Source organism: Eptatretus burgeri, chromosome 7 (genome assembly GCF_056783735.1).
Source record: "Eptatretus burgeri isolate ZD-2024b chromosome 7, Ebu_testis_v1, whole genome shotgun sequence".
In the NCBI taxonomy this organism is placed as follows: domain Eukaryota; kingdom Metazoa; phylum Chordata; class Myxini; order Myxiniformes; family Myxinidae; genus Eptatretus; species Eptatretus burgeri.
The window spans coordinates 27237639-27253323 of record NC_140967.1 but is presented as its reverse complement, the minus strand read 5'-3'; the positions used below and the strand labels follow the sequence as shown (position 1 = coordinate 27253323).

Genomic DNA, 15685 nt, shown 5'->3' with positions numbered 1-15685 from the left:
GGACAGACAGACAGACACACACCCATAACGAATATAGTGGTCACTTACTGACTCGTGAACCAATAAATTGAGGATTGGCTTTCTGAGCATATATCATACCTGCTAACGTTGTTAACATTCAATTTGGGACATGTGGAAGGGAGTCAAGAGGGGAACAAAATTACAACTCTACAGTACTGTATATAGTACATATAGCATTATAGCTAATTAAATGATGAATAATAGAACTGCCATGTAACAAACAATGTAATTACTAGTTTCTTCTCCACTACTCAGAGCTCTATACAGAGCTCCCTTGGCTGCCTTTATCAGATTATTTGGAGGGGTCCACTCGTGACAGTTCGGGTGTTTGAAGATGTTCTTTTTTTAACTGCTTGAGTATTTCTACAAGTATTGCCGGTGCCAGACTGGGAATGACATACATATACAAGGCAAAGCCTGCCATTCTTTTACTTTTATCCAAGTTAGACCTGAGGTCTGTGGTGATCTTCTGAACAACACTAAATAATGACTGGTAGTACTGATCAAAGCAAGTGCGGATCGACAAGTGTTCTCCCCTAAGCATCATTGTGAATGGAGCTTCAAAATTGCAAGAATTCTGACAACTAACAAGAGCCTGGCAGACAGTCCTTGCTTGTACATATTATACAGACGAGTGGAAAATGGGGACTTGTGATTATTTGGGCAGGACTAATATTTTACTGTGTAAAATGGAAATATCTCACCCAAATCAGAACGATTGGCATGATGGTGTTTGACTATGATCACAGGTTCAAATCCCAAATATTATTTTGATATGTTCGTCTGTCTCTGTCTCACAATACTCTTCACAAAGTGTCGGTGCCACCAAAGCAGCAAGGGTTAGACTGGGTGGTTTGCCATTGCCTTCCCAGCAGTCGATGGAGCAGGAATTTGTAATTTGTTCATGGTGCCGGAGATAGCCCGCCTAATCGTTGCGAAGGACAACGTGGGGTCTTTAACGTCCACCAACGAAGGCCGGGAGATGGGACACCCATTTCACATCCATCCAAGGGACGGCACACACTTCGATGAATCACTCTGCCTGTGAAACACCGGGATAATTTATAGCTGCATCGGGATTCAAACCCAGGTTATACAGTTGATGGAGAGTGTGCAGACCTCTAGGCCATCCTGCCAGCCCATGGCTTGATGAAATAGAATGGCACTCGGGAGAGCGCATAGTCTCGCCTCACGCGTTCATTCTGAACAAAAATACCATGGTTAACTGCATGCTACAATTATGGCCCACGTACCCGTATCATCCACGTGCCATATTATGCCACATACATCATTGCCATTAACCGTAGCTTCAATGATTGATTATAATTAGGATATTTAACAACTACCTTTATGCATATTAAGGTTAAATTGGGTCAATGAAGATGAGTATGAAAAAAATTTCAAATTATATATTCCCCTTGGCTTGTCGATCGTATGTATAAAGCTACACATCGATCCAAGTAGTTCTGGAGAAGAAGATTTTCTTTACATTTTTATTTCCAATCCAAGATGGCCAACAGACCATGTCACCGATGACGTCATAATTTAATTCTTCACCCACATCGGGTCATAGATCAGACATATAAAGTTTCAGATTTTTCGGAAAAGGATTTTGATTCAACAAATTATGGTTGGCATACCACTTCACCAATGACATCATTGTTATCACCTTATGTACCCCATGGGGAGTTGACGGCATTTGCCAAGTTTCCATTTTTTTTTTTTTTCGATAAGCGGTTTCGGAGAAAATGATGTCCAAGGTTTTTCTTTAATCCAACATGGCTGCCATACTATGTGACCTATGGCATCAATTACCAGTAAAATATTCTCCGTGGGGAATCCCTCCTATGTTGAGAAAATAAAATTTAAACCCAAAATATATAGATGTGCACACGAACACGCACACACACTGCAATCGTTTTGCAACCCGATTAGTTGTTAAACCTGCACTTCGATTTACGAGTTGATGGAATCAGTTGCTGCTGTGTGGATTGCCCCAAAGTTTCCATTGAATTTTTTTAATTCATAGTGGTCAAGTACATGGTCTCGGTGTTAGGGTTTGGTCAGCATTCCCACAGTCGCATGCTGGGCTTTCCTTGAATTCCCATTCGTGCAAATGGTGAGCCATTCGAGCATGGGATGTGTGAATCTGGTAGAACATGGAACATTATTTCTGGGATCGGTCAAATCCAGGAGGCTCCTCTGTCAGGTCAGAGATCAGGTATTTGTTAAGGATGTTGATATATTCCCAGTGCTGTAAGCATTGATCTTGGACATCAAATCTCAAATCATTGGTGTCCCTGGCTGTGCATCAGAATGGCTTGTGTAATTACACAGTAGGTGGAAGGTCGGTAAATTTTGCAGGTTTTTCTAGGTGTGGAGATTGGGATTGGCCAGGCTACGGTGTTATTCATGGAGTATTCTGTACTGCCTGATGGTATCAGTTGGAGAAACATTTGAGAGCACAGGCAGCCAAGGTAACGGTGTTGTCTTTTGTGTCCCAGTGGTATTTTTATTGCAAAATTTAGGACAGGATCAGGGTGGTTGGTGCAGCTGCTCATTGCAGACACAGAGGTAAAGTACTCTGCAGTAAAGTACACCAAGACCAGGGTAGCAGTGCGTAGAGTACATGCATCTGCCCCATTGCTGGTGCATACAGGTTTCCGGATGAGATTGGCCCACGTCTTCATCTTTTTACAAAGCTTCCTCAGATGTTTTCCATATAATCGAGCTGTCATTTATTGGAACACCAATATATTTTTGGTGGGGCTCAATTCTAGACCGCTTCGAAACAAAAAGTTACATCGAAGCCAGCACTATAATCAGCTAATCGTTCAAGTGGAAAGCAGTTGCCATATTGTTGAGGGATTTGGACCGAGTTTCCAGTGTGTGAAGTACTCCTCCTTTTCGGTCCTTGGAGAGTACACAGCCCATATCTCCTTGTGTTGTTAGAGCAAGGTCGTCTGCATAAGCAAATTTCCACGATGTTGTGTGTTGCATATCACTTACATAAATACTAAACAGTGAAGGTGCAATCCTTGTAGGATACCATTGTTTAGGGTCCTTTAAAAGGAACTTGCCTAATATCCGAGAAAAAACTCAATAACAGCGATTGCTGAACAATGACATTAAAGGTCAAGTCTAAAGCTCTCCAAATTAATGCATATAGATGAAAGTATGTTGTTAATTTACATGTAAGCAAACATCTTATCTCTCTACAAGTCAGAGGTAGACTTTATTTTCTTCACCTGCTTACGCCACCACTGGCCCAGACTTATCTGCACTGCAGCTGGTATCTGTGACCCGCATGTGATGTCACCGCTAATAAACAAAGCCACTGATGGTGTGCTCTGTACTATAGTACGATGCCTATGGTTACAAGGAATTTCATGTCGTACTTGCAAAGTCAATATTCAATGTTGCTTTATTGTTGTGATGCCATTTCCAAGAATGGTAGCTCATCCAGAAAAAGTTTATCATTTCCCAAAAGACAAAGGTCTTCTACAGGAGTCGATGGCTTGTGTTAAACGCAATGGATGGAGTCCGAGTTAGGTAAGGATCCCAGTGTTCATAAGATGTTGGCCTAGACCTCCAATCGAATTTTTTTTTCTTCCAAATCCACATGTTTAATCTGTTCCCTTAGCATGATCTTTGAGATCATAACCAAACTGCTTGCACCAATTAACTCCTGAAAAACGCCACAGACCTAAGGCAATTGAATGATCTTTTTTTTTTTTTTTTTTTTTTTTTTTTTGTATACCTTGGTCGAGGCTCGTATGAGAGCTAACACACAACTCACAGCAAGGAGGCATGAGACAAGAGGGGCGGGAGTGGAAGGGACAAAACATTGGGGAACAGACACAGGTGAACTGTGGAAGGGAGAGGGATGGGGATGGGACGGGGAACATGGCGAGGGGAAGATGGACATTAAAGGGACTTTCAGGAAGGAAAGCAGGAGAATTGAAGGAAGTGGGCTTGGGTGGATTATCGGGGGTAGAAAAGATCGAGGATTTGGATGGGGGAAGATAAGAGGTGGTGGTGAACAGCTGTTTTGAAAGCCTGAAGGGAAGAATGGGAAAGAATAGAGTGAGGAAGTTTATTCCAAAGGCGGGAAAAAAGAGGAATGAAAGAGTGAAGATGAGCAGTGATTCGTGATTTTGGTAGTTTTACCAGAAGGGGGTTGTTGGCGGACCTTGAGCGCCCTGTGGAAATGTGGTTGGGACAAATCGCAGAGAGAGCAGGGGGCAAGGGTGGAGAGGAGTCGGTAGAAGACAGAAAGACCACCGACCAACCTGCGGTGATTGAGTGAGAGGCCCAAAGACTCAGCTTCATTGCGGGAGATGCCAATGATCTTAAAAGCCCTGGTTTCGACAGCGTGAAGTCGAGAAAGGTGGGAGGCAGGAGCACCAGCCCAGAGGGGAGAGCAGTACTCCATCAGGCTACGGACAAAGCTTTGTAAGTGGTCAGGAGCTCAAGAGGGCCGAGGAAGGACTTTGCACGACGGGAGGATTCCCAGTCGGTCGGCGACTGGCTTTTGAGGCAAGGTTGGAAATGTGACTTTCCCACGAAAGGTCATGGCAGATAGTGAGACCCAGAAGCTTCAAAGAAAAGACTTCTTCCAGAGGATTCTTGAGAAAGTGCATGGGTGGGTTTTGTAAACGGTCCTTTCGAAGAGACATAGTGAGAGTGTGAGATTTGTCTGGATTGAAAGACATGTTCCACGTGTTGGACCAGTTTGTGATTTTATCCAGATCTGCAGTGAGTGAAGAAGCTGCTGCTTGCCGGGCTGAGGGATGACAGATGGTACGGCAGAGGGTTGAGTCATCGGCAAAGAGAAATAGAGGATTTTCCAGAGAGTCCGAGAGATCATTGATGAAAACCAGAAAAAGAACAGGGCCCAGAACGCTACCTTGAGGAACTCCAGCCTGCACAGGAAGAGGAGATGAAAGAACTCCATTTAGGGCCACACGTTGACTGCGACAGGAGAGGAAGTCTGCGAGCCATGAGTGGAGATGGCCTTGAATACCATGGGCAGAGAGTTTGGTGAGTAGGGCAGGGTGCCAGACTGTGTCAAAAGCACGTGATATGTCCAGGGATACGGCTCGGATTTCCTGTCTGGCATTGAGGACCTCCATCCATTGATGGGAGAGCAGTAGCAGCATATCTAGGGTAGAGTGACCTGGTCTGAAACCAAATTGATGATTGGAAATCAAGCCATTGGAGAAGAGGAAGGATTTCATGTCTGAAGCGATGATGGATTCCATAACCTTGCTGATGATTGGGAGAAGGCTGATTGGTCTATAGTTACAGGGATCTGTTTTTGCACCTTTTTTATGCAGGGCAGTGATGTTAGCAGATTTCCAAGCAGATGGCAGATGACCTTGGGAAAATGAGAGGGTGAATAGAACAGAGAGAGGGTGAGCAAGAGCAGAAGAGCAGGCTTTGAGGACACGTGGGCTGATGCCGTCTGGACGGGTTGCAGAATCTGACTTGAGGTTTGAAAGCAAGCTCTCCACCTTGTCAGGAGAAAAGGATACAGAGTCCAGGGACAGTTGGGTGCGACTGGGTAAAGTGGGTAGAGATAGTGATGGGTTTGGGACACAAGATTTAGCTGCAAACACCGAGTTTAGACATTCAGCTTTATCACGTGTGGAATCAGCAGTGCGGCCATTTGAGGTAAGGGAGGGGATGGAGGGGGAACATACACCAGAAACAGATTTGATTAAACGCCACCAGGATTTTGAGGAGGGAGAGAGGTTTGAGAGTTCAGACTTGAGATGAGAAAGATGTTGTTTTCTGGCTCTCCTGAGGGTAGCTACACACTTGTTCCGAGCTTTGTGGAAAGAACTGAGATTGCCCTCAGTTGGGTTTGCTTTCCATGAGGCAAAGGCAAGTTGTTTCAGGACAACTGCCTCGCCACAAGCTTCAGTAAACCAAGGGCGGGAGGAAGGGTAAGACAACTGAACACGAGAGGGGATAAATCTGTGCATGAGGGAGAGCAAGTTTCTTTGAAAGAATTCCCAGGATGAGTTGATGAAAAAAAAAAAAAAAAAAAAATCGAGAAAAAATCCATCAGAAATCTTTGCAGATGGGAATAAAATAATTTCCCTTGAGTTCTAATTAAGAGAATTCACATCTCTCCGTGAGCACACACATATCTATTGAAGATATAAAATTGAAGTGCCACTCTAATCATTCAAGAACCCCATTAAGTTCAGATTTTGCCGAAAATCCCCTTTCCTTGGGGTGGTTATGCACTTTGGTGCTGTCGACTGATGAGTGAAAGGTGCCTATGTCTTTGAATGTTCCAGTGGATCAGACTTTGTTCTGACCACTTTTACAAAGTGAATCCTCTAGTCAGACAAACGGTGGGAGCATGCAGTCTTTGACCCCAGCTAAAAAAGAATGCAATTCCAACCAAGATCACTCATAAACGTGACATGGCAGCATGACTGAGTCGAGTCGTGGAAGTGTCGCCGCATCAAGGTGAAATCATTCATGGTATACAGTAGACCTACTGATGATCCTTGATGGAACTTAACCTGTCAGAGATACGACCATGGAGCTGATTCAGGAATATCCTTTGTTTACATTCCTGTAATTCCTCGGATTGGGCCGATTCCTCTGCTGTAACGCGAGTCAAGTACTCGGATGTCGACCTGGAGTTGAGGATGAAAAGTAATTAGTTTGCGGTTCAAACAAACCAGACACTGTCCCTTACATTCAGGAAGAGGAACATAATTCACCTGCCATAACAGCAGCTTCTATTTTCTTTGTCTCCCGTCAAATCTTCTTCAGACGATGAAAACACCATGCCGTTCTTGGCAGTAAAAGTGGCTTCCTGTGGCTTCTTTTTTTCAATGCTTCGTACATATATGGCTGTATGTCAAGGCTCAGGTGGATCTCTGATGATCGCTTTAAAATCCTGATGAGACATGAATTGCGAAAAATGACGGTGAATGACGTCGTGGTGTTTGTACATACCTCACACAAAGCATGTGACCCAGTTGTTTTGTTTGTCAATGGCGACGTCACATCAGGGCACCATCTACTATTTAGTGCGCAACTTCCTCAGGAAGAAAGTCGGCACGGCGGTCTGCCGGGGATGACTCCTGAACTGCTCTGTCAAATTCCACACAAGTCACATATGGTTCATCAAAGAAAACCTATCGGAAGCTCAGGTGTTTGGCTTCAAAGAATGCTGAAAACGACTGTTTTCGAGGAAATCTTTAGATTTGAATTTTAAGATCCACGCCATGGCTCAGCAGTAGAGAAGTTTGATATGGCTGCTTTCATTAGCAGTCCTTGTCTCCATGCTATAGCATTGGCTGACAAAAGGTCACAAATACAGAACCACTCTTGAGGGCATGCTGGAAGCCGGTCTCAATACATTTTAAACACAACTACTTGGTTAGCCCACCTGGTAGAAACTAGCTTATGCTTTTGAAGCAAGGAGACCTCAACTACTGGTATAATAAGGGCCAACATAAGTAACTCCAACAGCTTATATGTTGTACCTCGGAGTGATATCAGTCAGGAGCTTGAGGTATCATCAGCTAGTTTCCATCATTTGACGATAGCATTGGCCTTTTCCTCTTTTCAAATTGGCGGTGTGTCACCAATAGAGTGAACATGGATACCAACTACTCTCGTACTTTGAGCCCCAAAGTTAATTTTAAAATTTGGTGTAAATACTGTCTTGTCCTGCTGTTGCTTTGTCTGCTGTAGTGGAAGACAATGCCACATCAATTTCATCTCTCATGTATGGAGATGGGAGAAGGGATGAGTCTGGGGACGCAGAGATCATGTTAGTCGGTTCTTTTTCGGAATTGCATCTTATCAGCTTTGGAGAACAGATTTTGGAATTGAGGATAAATTTGGTGACTACAGCATGAGCTGTAATTTTCAGTGGATGGTATTGAGAACCCTTAGTAGATGACATGTTACCGCACTTGTGTCCATCAAGATAAAGCATGGTTTCCATGCTTTGAGGTTAGAATTGGCGAAGTTGAAGGTCTCTACGGAGCGTGCCGACTTTGTGGCCAGGATGAATCCAAAGAATCAAAATGATCTGTGGCTATGTCTGCATCCCCAGTCGCTTCATATTCTTGTAGGAATTTATGTCTCAGGAAGCCAACATGGTATGTCGGCTCTCCAGTACCCACGAGAAGTTCTTGTTGGCAGCTGCCTGAATCTGACAGAAGTTACCATAGTTTTGTGGAGTGGGAACTCTGCTATTTATCTTGTATTCTAATCCAGCAGTATGGTTGAGCCAATTTGCTTGACGGAAGTTTCCTCGAAGCCTCGGTTTGATGCAATCAGTGGCACCTCAATTCCAATGTGGATTATAGCTGGGCAGTGTTGGGTATATAAAAAATAAGAAAGGATCTCATGATGCGAGTATAGGACGAACATTTGTGTCCATCAAGATAAAGCAAATGTTGGGGCTGCATTCCCTATTCCATCTTCAAATCAGAAAACATCTGCTTGTTTATGGTCATAAAGAAGGTGTCACTCTCCAATGGGGGACCGAGTGAATCAACTGTTCACCCGCTTCATTATCTCCGCAATATCTCCATTGTATGTAGTGACTATTAAAGTTTACAACATGGCCATGTAGGTGTTGTGCCTTTGGTAGTGCTGGGAGTGGCCAGGCCTCATGTGTTGGCTCATAGACATTGGTTTCCTATTCTCATCATGGCCATGGGAACTTCCATAACTGTGGCCTCTTCCTGAACGATGAAGTCCATTGCGATTTGCTTGATGTAGATAGCAATGCAGTGTTGAGAGTGGTAGAGAGCCGCAATGAGGTTAGAGCCATGAAAATGGTAGCGGGAGGCATGTAACATATTTAATGTGAGTTTTGTGCACTACAAGAACATAGATGTTGTAGTCTTCATCTAGAATGGTTTTTGAGAGGTAGTCTCACATCGCACATGGCATGCCTTAAATATTTACCTGATAAACCTATTTTCTGAGTTGCTTGGCCGAGAAAAGGGTATTTTGTGGTGTTGCTCTTCTTTGTCGATAAATATCCATGTTTCCCTATACCAATGTCCTTGTAATTGATGTCAAAGTACACCAATGCTTCCCACTGTGTTTGTCCTGCATGTGATTCATGTACAAGCTCCTCCATGAACTTTAGTTAAAGATAAAGAAACAAAACATCATTAATTGAAATTAAAAAAAAATATTTTTCAGACGACTTTTCATAAATCTGAAAACAACCCCAAATATCCTTGGCTGTGATAAGCAAGTGTAAGTTATATCGACCCCTTTTTAGCTAAATGTAGAAATCTGCTCAAAAAGAGTGACACATCGAAGATTGTATGAAAGCTGCAGATACCGAGCAGGAGATACCGAGCACCACTTTATGGGAGAGGGAAAGAAACGGGAGGTATTCCAAGTCACAAAATGGATGTCAAAGCTACTGCTGCATCACCACATCCGAACTAAGCTTCCCCTGGTCATAGATGCCTTTTGCACCCAGCAAGGCCATGTTCACAGGATAACACACAAACAAGCAGTCTTTTGGGAAAGAGTTCTCCCCAGCACAGTGTAATTACTGAACAAGCAAAGTCTGTTGCAGGTCATGTGATTCATACAGTGTATTCATCCCAAACTGCTGTCCAAAAATCTAATTTCATCCTTGATAAGCTGAGCAAGAAGTTATGCAAAACGTTTTAATAAAACAATGTGACAAAGAAAAACATACGAACAAATGGTTAGTACATTCAAGTAATATGGAACCAAGTATACTTTGAGCTGGAAACTTGATTGTGGTTCGTACAATGCTGCTTCATGCTGGTCATTCTATTGTTATTAAAATATAGTAAAAAAACTTCCATTAAAATCAAGGTTTTCTCTGTTTGAGAGTCAGATAACAACAAAATGTGATACTGATCCACAAAGGTGGAATTGACCTGTATGAATGATAAAAATACACATCACAGGATGCAGAGTGAATTACAAGGATAACTAGAGCCTCTCCAGGGTATCTCAATTACTTTAGACATTGGAATGAATGACCTATATTAAATAAATCCACATGCGCATGCACGCACACACACACATCCGCACACACTGATTGGCATAGCCATCTCTCTTCCAGGCGAGGTTAACAAACAGATATTGTTATCCTTCAGACATAAAGCCTATGCCTGGGGTTGGCTTAATGGTTAGGGTGGTGGACTTGGGATCCCAGGGTCCTGAGTTCAAATCCCACTCCACCATTGAATTAATACCAGGTGGGGTTGACTCAGACTCTCATCCTTCCGAGGTTGGCAAAATGAGTTCTAGCTTGCTGGGATGATTGAGCCATTTGGGTATCCTGTGTTGGAGTGGTGACCTGTCCAGGATTGTGCCCAATAGCCCAGGAGACTGCTTTGGCAGCACCGACGCTTTCTACAGAGTATGATCCCAATGAATGGATGGATATAAGCCTGATGTTGGCTTATTGGTTAAGATGACTCGTTTAAGGTCTTGAGTTTGAGCTGCTGCTGGCTGTTGAATTAATAACAGCTGGGGTTGGCTTTTCTTGTCATCCTTCTGAGGTTGGTGAAATGAGTACCAGTGTACTGGTAATAGAGGGCACTGCATCATTGGCACAGTTGTGCCCACAGAAAATGATGCAACCAGCAGCCACACACTGCACACAATAGCTAGCTCGAACATGTAGGTGGTGTACCTGTCTGCCCTGCCAGTATTTCGGCTATGAAGGTTAAAGATCCCATGGTATATTTTGAAAAAAAACGTCAGCCATCGCGTGCCGGTATCCTGTTCATATTCTTTGCTTGGAGTGAGCTGTAAAATTAACATGACCTGCAGGTGTGTATATAAAGCATACAGGTGTGATGGGCTAAATGGCTTCCACCTACTCCTACATTTCCTTGTACTCTATCACACAAACAATTTTCCTCACCAACTGAAACAACCCCAAGCTGGCCAGCTACTGTTCTGATTTAATCCAACAAATAAACAATACTTGTACTTCCTAATCAATAATGACATTGCCAATGCATTTGTGAAACTGCAGAGATAACTTTGCTGTGAGAGAAACATAGACAGAAAGCCTACTTTCTGCATTACTGCCTTCTAAATGGACAAGCATGCTTGCTCCTGCCAAAAAATCCATTTAAGAAACACCTTTTCATTCATCAAATATCAATGCTTCCAGTGTGGCCACTCCTTTGGCGGTGAAACACGTGATAAGAGGGTATGAAAGAGAATTGGAAGTAATCAATAAGTGAAGAGGGAAAACAGAAATGATGCACGATAACAATTTATCACCATTGTACATGTCGGGATGGCACAGATACTCAACAGGTTCAATCCAGCACAGATCCTCAAAAAAAAAAAAAACATCTCCCAACATACATTCTTATAAAACTATAGAATACCGACCAGACGTGTGGAGGATTAACATCCGATAACACTCATTGAACTTTTGGACAGCATCGCCAAACTACATAACTGACCGACTCAAAATAGCCCGATTGTAATATTCTTCTTATTCTTCTTTTCAGACAGCCCAACTGAAAATTGGTTAAAGCTAATGACTTGGTTTAAATATGAATCGACTACATTTTATTGTGGGAAGGTCCATGACTACTCAAATTTTTCATAACTTGAAAGGATTCCATGAAAAGTAAGTGTAACTGCACGCATTGGAATATGAAGGGAAACGAGGGGTGGGCGGCATCTCACCTGTCAATCAGCCTGGTGGGAGTGAGGTCATGGATACACAATTGCCCGAGAGCCAATCACACCTAAATGGGTGTGGTCAATTGCGTAAAATGACATACAGTTCCTACAACAAAAAACTACTTCTAAAGACAAGTGTGGTTGATGGTGGATTGTTACATACGTATCTGCGTGCGTGCGTGCGTGCGTGCGCCAGACAAAACATGTGGAATGTGACGAACACTCCCCGAACCCCATTGGACATAGTCCTACACCAAAGCATCACCTCCAACCCAGAGGTTTCGGCCCAGTGACTGTCAAACAGACAAAGATTACATGGTCAACATCAGTTAAACATCAAATGGAGCCACCTATCCAGATCTCAGGCTAATTTGCCCTCATCAGCACAACATACCAATAAATATCAAGCTGACCAAATTCGTCGTTTATACATCAGACGTACCATCTCACCGTTATGGTGAGCATCGCCACGGATTATGTCTCACACGGTAAAACTGCATAATCCGCAAAGAGCAACTGTCCGTCTACCACCCAGCCAAGTGAATTGTCTACCACCCAGACAAGTGAATTGTCTACCACCCAGACAAGTGAATTGTCTACCACCCAGCTAATGCAAACCATTCAACCATAAAACACATGATGTGATCAGCGGGTAAATCGAAACATGTGGAGTGTGATGAGCACTCTCCTGCTTTGGTGTCGGACCATGTCCAATGGGGATCAGGGGAGTGCTCGTCTTTTTCAGTACACACACACACATATATATATATATATATATATATATATATATATATATATATTCTAATAATCTAATAAACCAATGTCACCCTCAGGGTGACCGGTATCTTGCTAAAAGGTGACCACGTGTGACTTCTTTAAGGTCACACTGAGGTGAATAGAGCTGCTATCCACCAGGAGCGACTCCTTGAGGAATATCTGCCTACGAGAGATTCCGATGAGAATCGTTCTACAGAGTAACCATGAAAAATCCCCACCCGTGACTAAATCCTGGCGGTAGTTCCAAGGAGGGTCACGACTGAATTGTCTGACCGGTGGGCAACGCGGTCACGATTCGAGTTACGCGTCCGATCGCACGCCGGCGGGCACGAATTTGCAATATATATTTTCATGATCAATGTCATTGAAATGAACATTAACATTTTAAAATTTTGAGCATTGAAATTAGCCAAGAATAGGTTTCTGGGCATCAAAAATGCATTGGCTTCTGGGGGCCGCTCAAGGCCCCCAGACCCCTCGCCGTAATGGCTTCGCGCCGTTGGCGCTCGCAATGCTGCGCTACGCGCACAGTCACGTCAACCAAGTTCACCTCATTTCGCCTCATCGCTTTTGGACCTCTGGCTACGCCCTTGGCGGGGCCGAACAGCGTGTTTTTGGTGGGGGGTGGGGCCAATCGAGCGTAAAAGGGCACTAAATAACATTAAAATCTTCCTTTCAAGATATTTATTCCAGAAAAGAAGAACGATGAAGTGTCAAGTGAAGCCATATGTATTCATGAAACCAAACATGATTTTCTGATTCTGTGGACCTTTAGTTACATATGATTGTACTGTGACTACATCTAGAGTCTGGAGTCCAGACCTTTCAATTTGATCTTTAAAACTTTTAGAACTTTATTGTGGGAGTTGTACTAAAAGTGGTGTGTGTGTGTGTGTGTGTGTGTGTGTGTGTGTGTGTGTGTGTGTGTGTGTGTGTGTGTGCGCACGCGCGCACACACACAAGGATGTGCATGCAGCAAGTCTAAATTTTCAGAATTTCAATTTTCAAGCACAAATTATACACTGCACCAGAGACAAACAAATCAAGTCTCTTCTTAAAGTCTAATATCCTTCATAAAAACTGCCTGCCATTTAGCAAGTGTTCTAATAAACCAACAGCCATCATGGAGCCAGCCAGTGTTCTCGCCGAGTGTTGCAATTCGACGTGGGACTAAATGTGACAATGGGATGAGAATGGTAGTGGACTTCTTGCATAGGGGTGGCACAAACACTATCTACAGCTGTACATGTTATTATTATTGCTGCCCATTATATAATAGGGACACTATTTAATGACGTGTTTTGCATACATATGCAACTCATTGCCAATATCTCAGGACAAAAAAAAAAATCACAAAATTGTCGGAAAATTTCCATAAACGACAATATATCCACGAATAAAAGTGTGCCGGTGCAGCCTCAGTCTGCTCACTGCGTCCACAGCACCGTAGCAAAAGCATTGTGTGACTCCATGGGCCTGGTGGTCGTATGGCAGCTATCATTTCTTGAAGCATGACTGTGTAGCTGATTCAGTGCCCCTCTACCAGTACACACGCTGGAACTGGTATTCATTCCGCCGACCTCGGAAGGATGACAGGCGGAGTCAACCCCACCTGGTATTAATTCAGCGACCGACGGGGCTTGAACTCAGGACCCCAGGATCCCAAGCCGCCACCCGCATCACTGAGCCAACACCAGGCATTCCATGGTTCTCACTCAATGTGTGAACTTTCTTACCCGGATTTGTGTGGTGAGGGTGAGGGGGTTAAAGCCCTCCATGCTCGGGTAAATTTGACCTCCTTTCCTTTCTCCTTCTCACCCAAACGTCTTGGCGAATGGTTTGACATTGGCACCCTAGTGGTCACCAGAGCAGGAGTTTGTAATTATCATTCAAGCTGCTGGGCGAGAATTCGCCTACTCATCAAAAATTGGACGCTGTGGAATCTTTCGAGTCCAAACAGGAAACCGATCTGAACATCCATCGGAGAGACGTCACTTTGTGATGGAACACGCAACCTGCAAAGTATCAATCCGAGTTTACAGTCGGGTCGGGAATCAAACCTCGGCTAACCACACAACAGGACACCAACATTGAAAATTCTGTCCGTGTAAATCAGGCCACGTCTGCATTCGACAATCGCACTCTCGGGTTCCTGGCACTTCGCCCGACACAAAGCAAAATTCCTGAGGCATTGCTCAAGAGGCAGCTGTGGCACCTCGCGTTCCTCAGAATTTAAAACTTCATGATTGTCTGACAGAAAAAGAAAAAGAAAAAGAAGAAGAAGAAGAAAAGGAATAAAAAGAAGAAGAAAAAGAAGAAGAAAAAGAAAAGGAATAAAAAGAAGAAGAAAAAGAAGAAGAAAAAGAAGAAGAAAAAGAAAAAGAAGCAGCACAAGCACATGATGAATCAATCAATGTGAGAACCATTGACAGTAAAAATGGAATTCAAGAGCTGAAGGATGTGTTCAGGCGACCAACCCCTGGCCGAAGCCACTGCATTCCCCGCGTCTTGCTCGATCCCGGTCCGAGCTCCTTGAAACCGAGCGAAGAGGAAATGGCGGGGAACCGCGAGTCTTCAAACAGGCAGCCATCCTCGAGGCATTGATCCCGCAGCTGGTCCCATCTCTGGCCCTGGAATGGCGCCACGGACGCGCGTCCCGCTCCGAGACCGCGCCGCCGCTGGAACTGCCGCGAGACGCGTGCGGAGATTCCGTACTCGGGCATCGCCGTCAGTCTCTTCTGTGGTGATTCTCTTACCGGTCGTCGGTCCACGACCTCCGCACCAATTCCGCAGGATCCTCTCGCTTCGCCTCTGTGGCGCTTGCGATGCAATCGACAGGTTTATACAACAACGACGTATTTTCTTTCTGACGTTTTTCTTTTAATGTTCCAGGCTCTCCTGCTCTCTGGTCTCAGCAACGCATTGCGGACTTCGAAGCCACGCCCATGACGAGGACGTTGGCCACGCCCATGACGAGGACGTTGGCCACGCCCATGACGAGGACGTTTGCCACGCCCCATGCTCTGCCCATAATTTTCACAAATCTCAGTCCTTTTACTTTATGCTCCAAAACATGAAATCAAAGCTCGGCTCTGACTGAGCACACACAGCATGCAGGACTTTGCTTCTGACATGACTAAAACAAACTGCTCAATGAGCCGAAAGTACAGGAAAATATCCAGTC

The 15685-nt window shown here is 44.1% G+C and overlaps 1 protein-coding gene across 2 annotated transcripts in view; it reads right to left on the bottom strand.

Annotated features, from left to right (window-relative positions):
* The window catches only part of CAPN11 (calpain 11), a 68299-nt gene extending 52842 nt beyond the window's left edge, over positions 1-15457 (bottom strand). The window contains exon 1 of one of the 2 annotated variants that reach the window (XM_085887791.1): positions 14979-15457. In XM_085887791.1, coding sequence (XP_085743917.1) covers positions 14979-15224 — 246 coding nt within the window. In that variant the 5' untranslated portion in view covers positions 15225-15457. The remainder of the gene's footprint in view (positions 1-14978) is intronic. The other variant, XM_085887790.1, reaches the window with a different exon arrangement.
* Between the last annotated feature and the right edge of the window lie 228 nt (positions 15458-15685).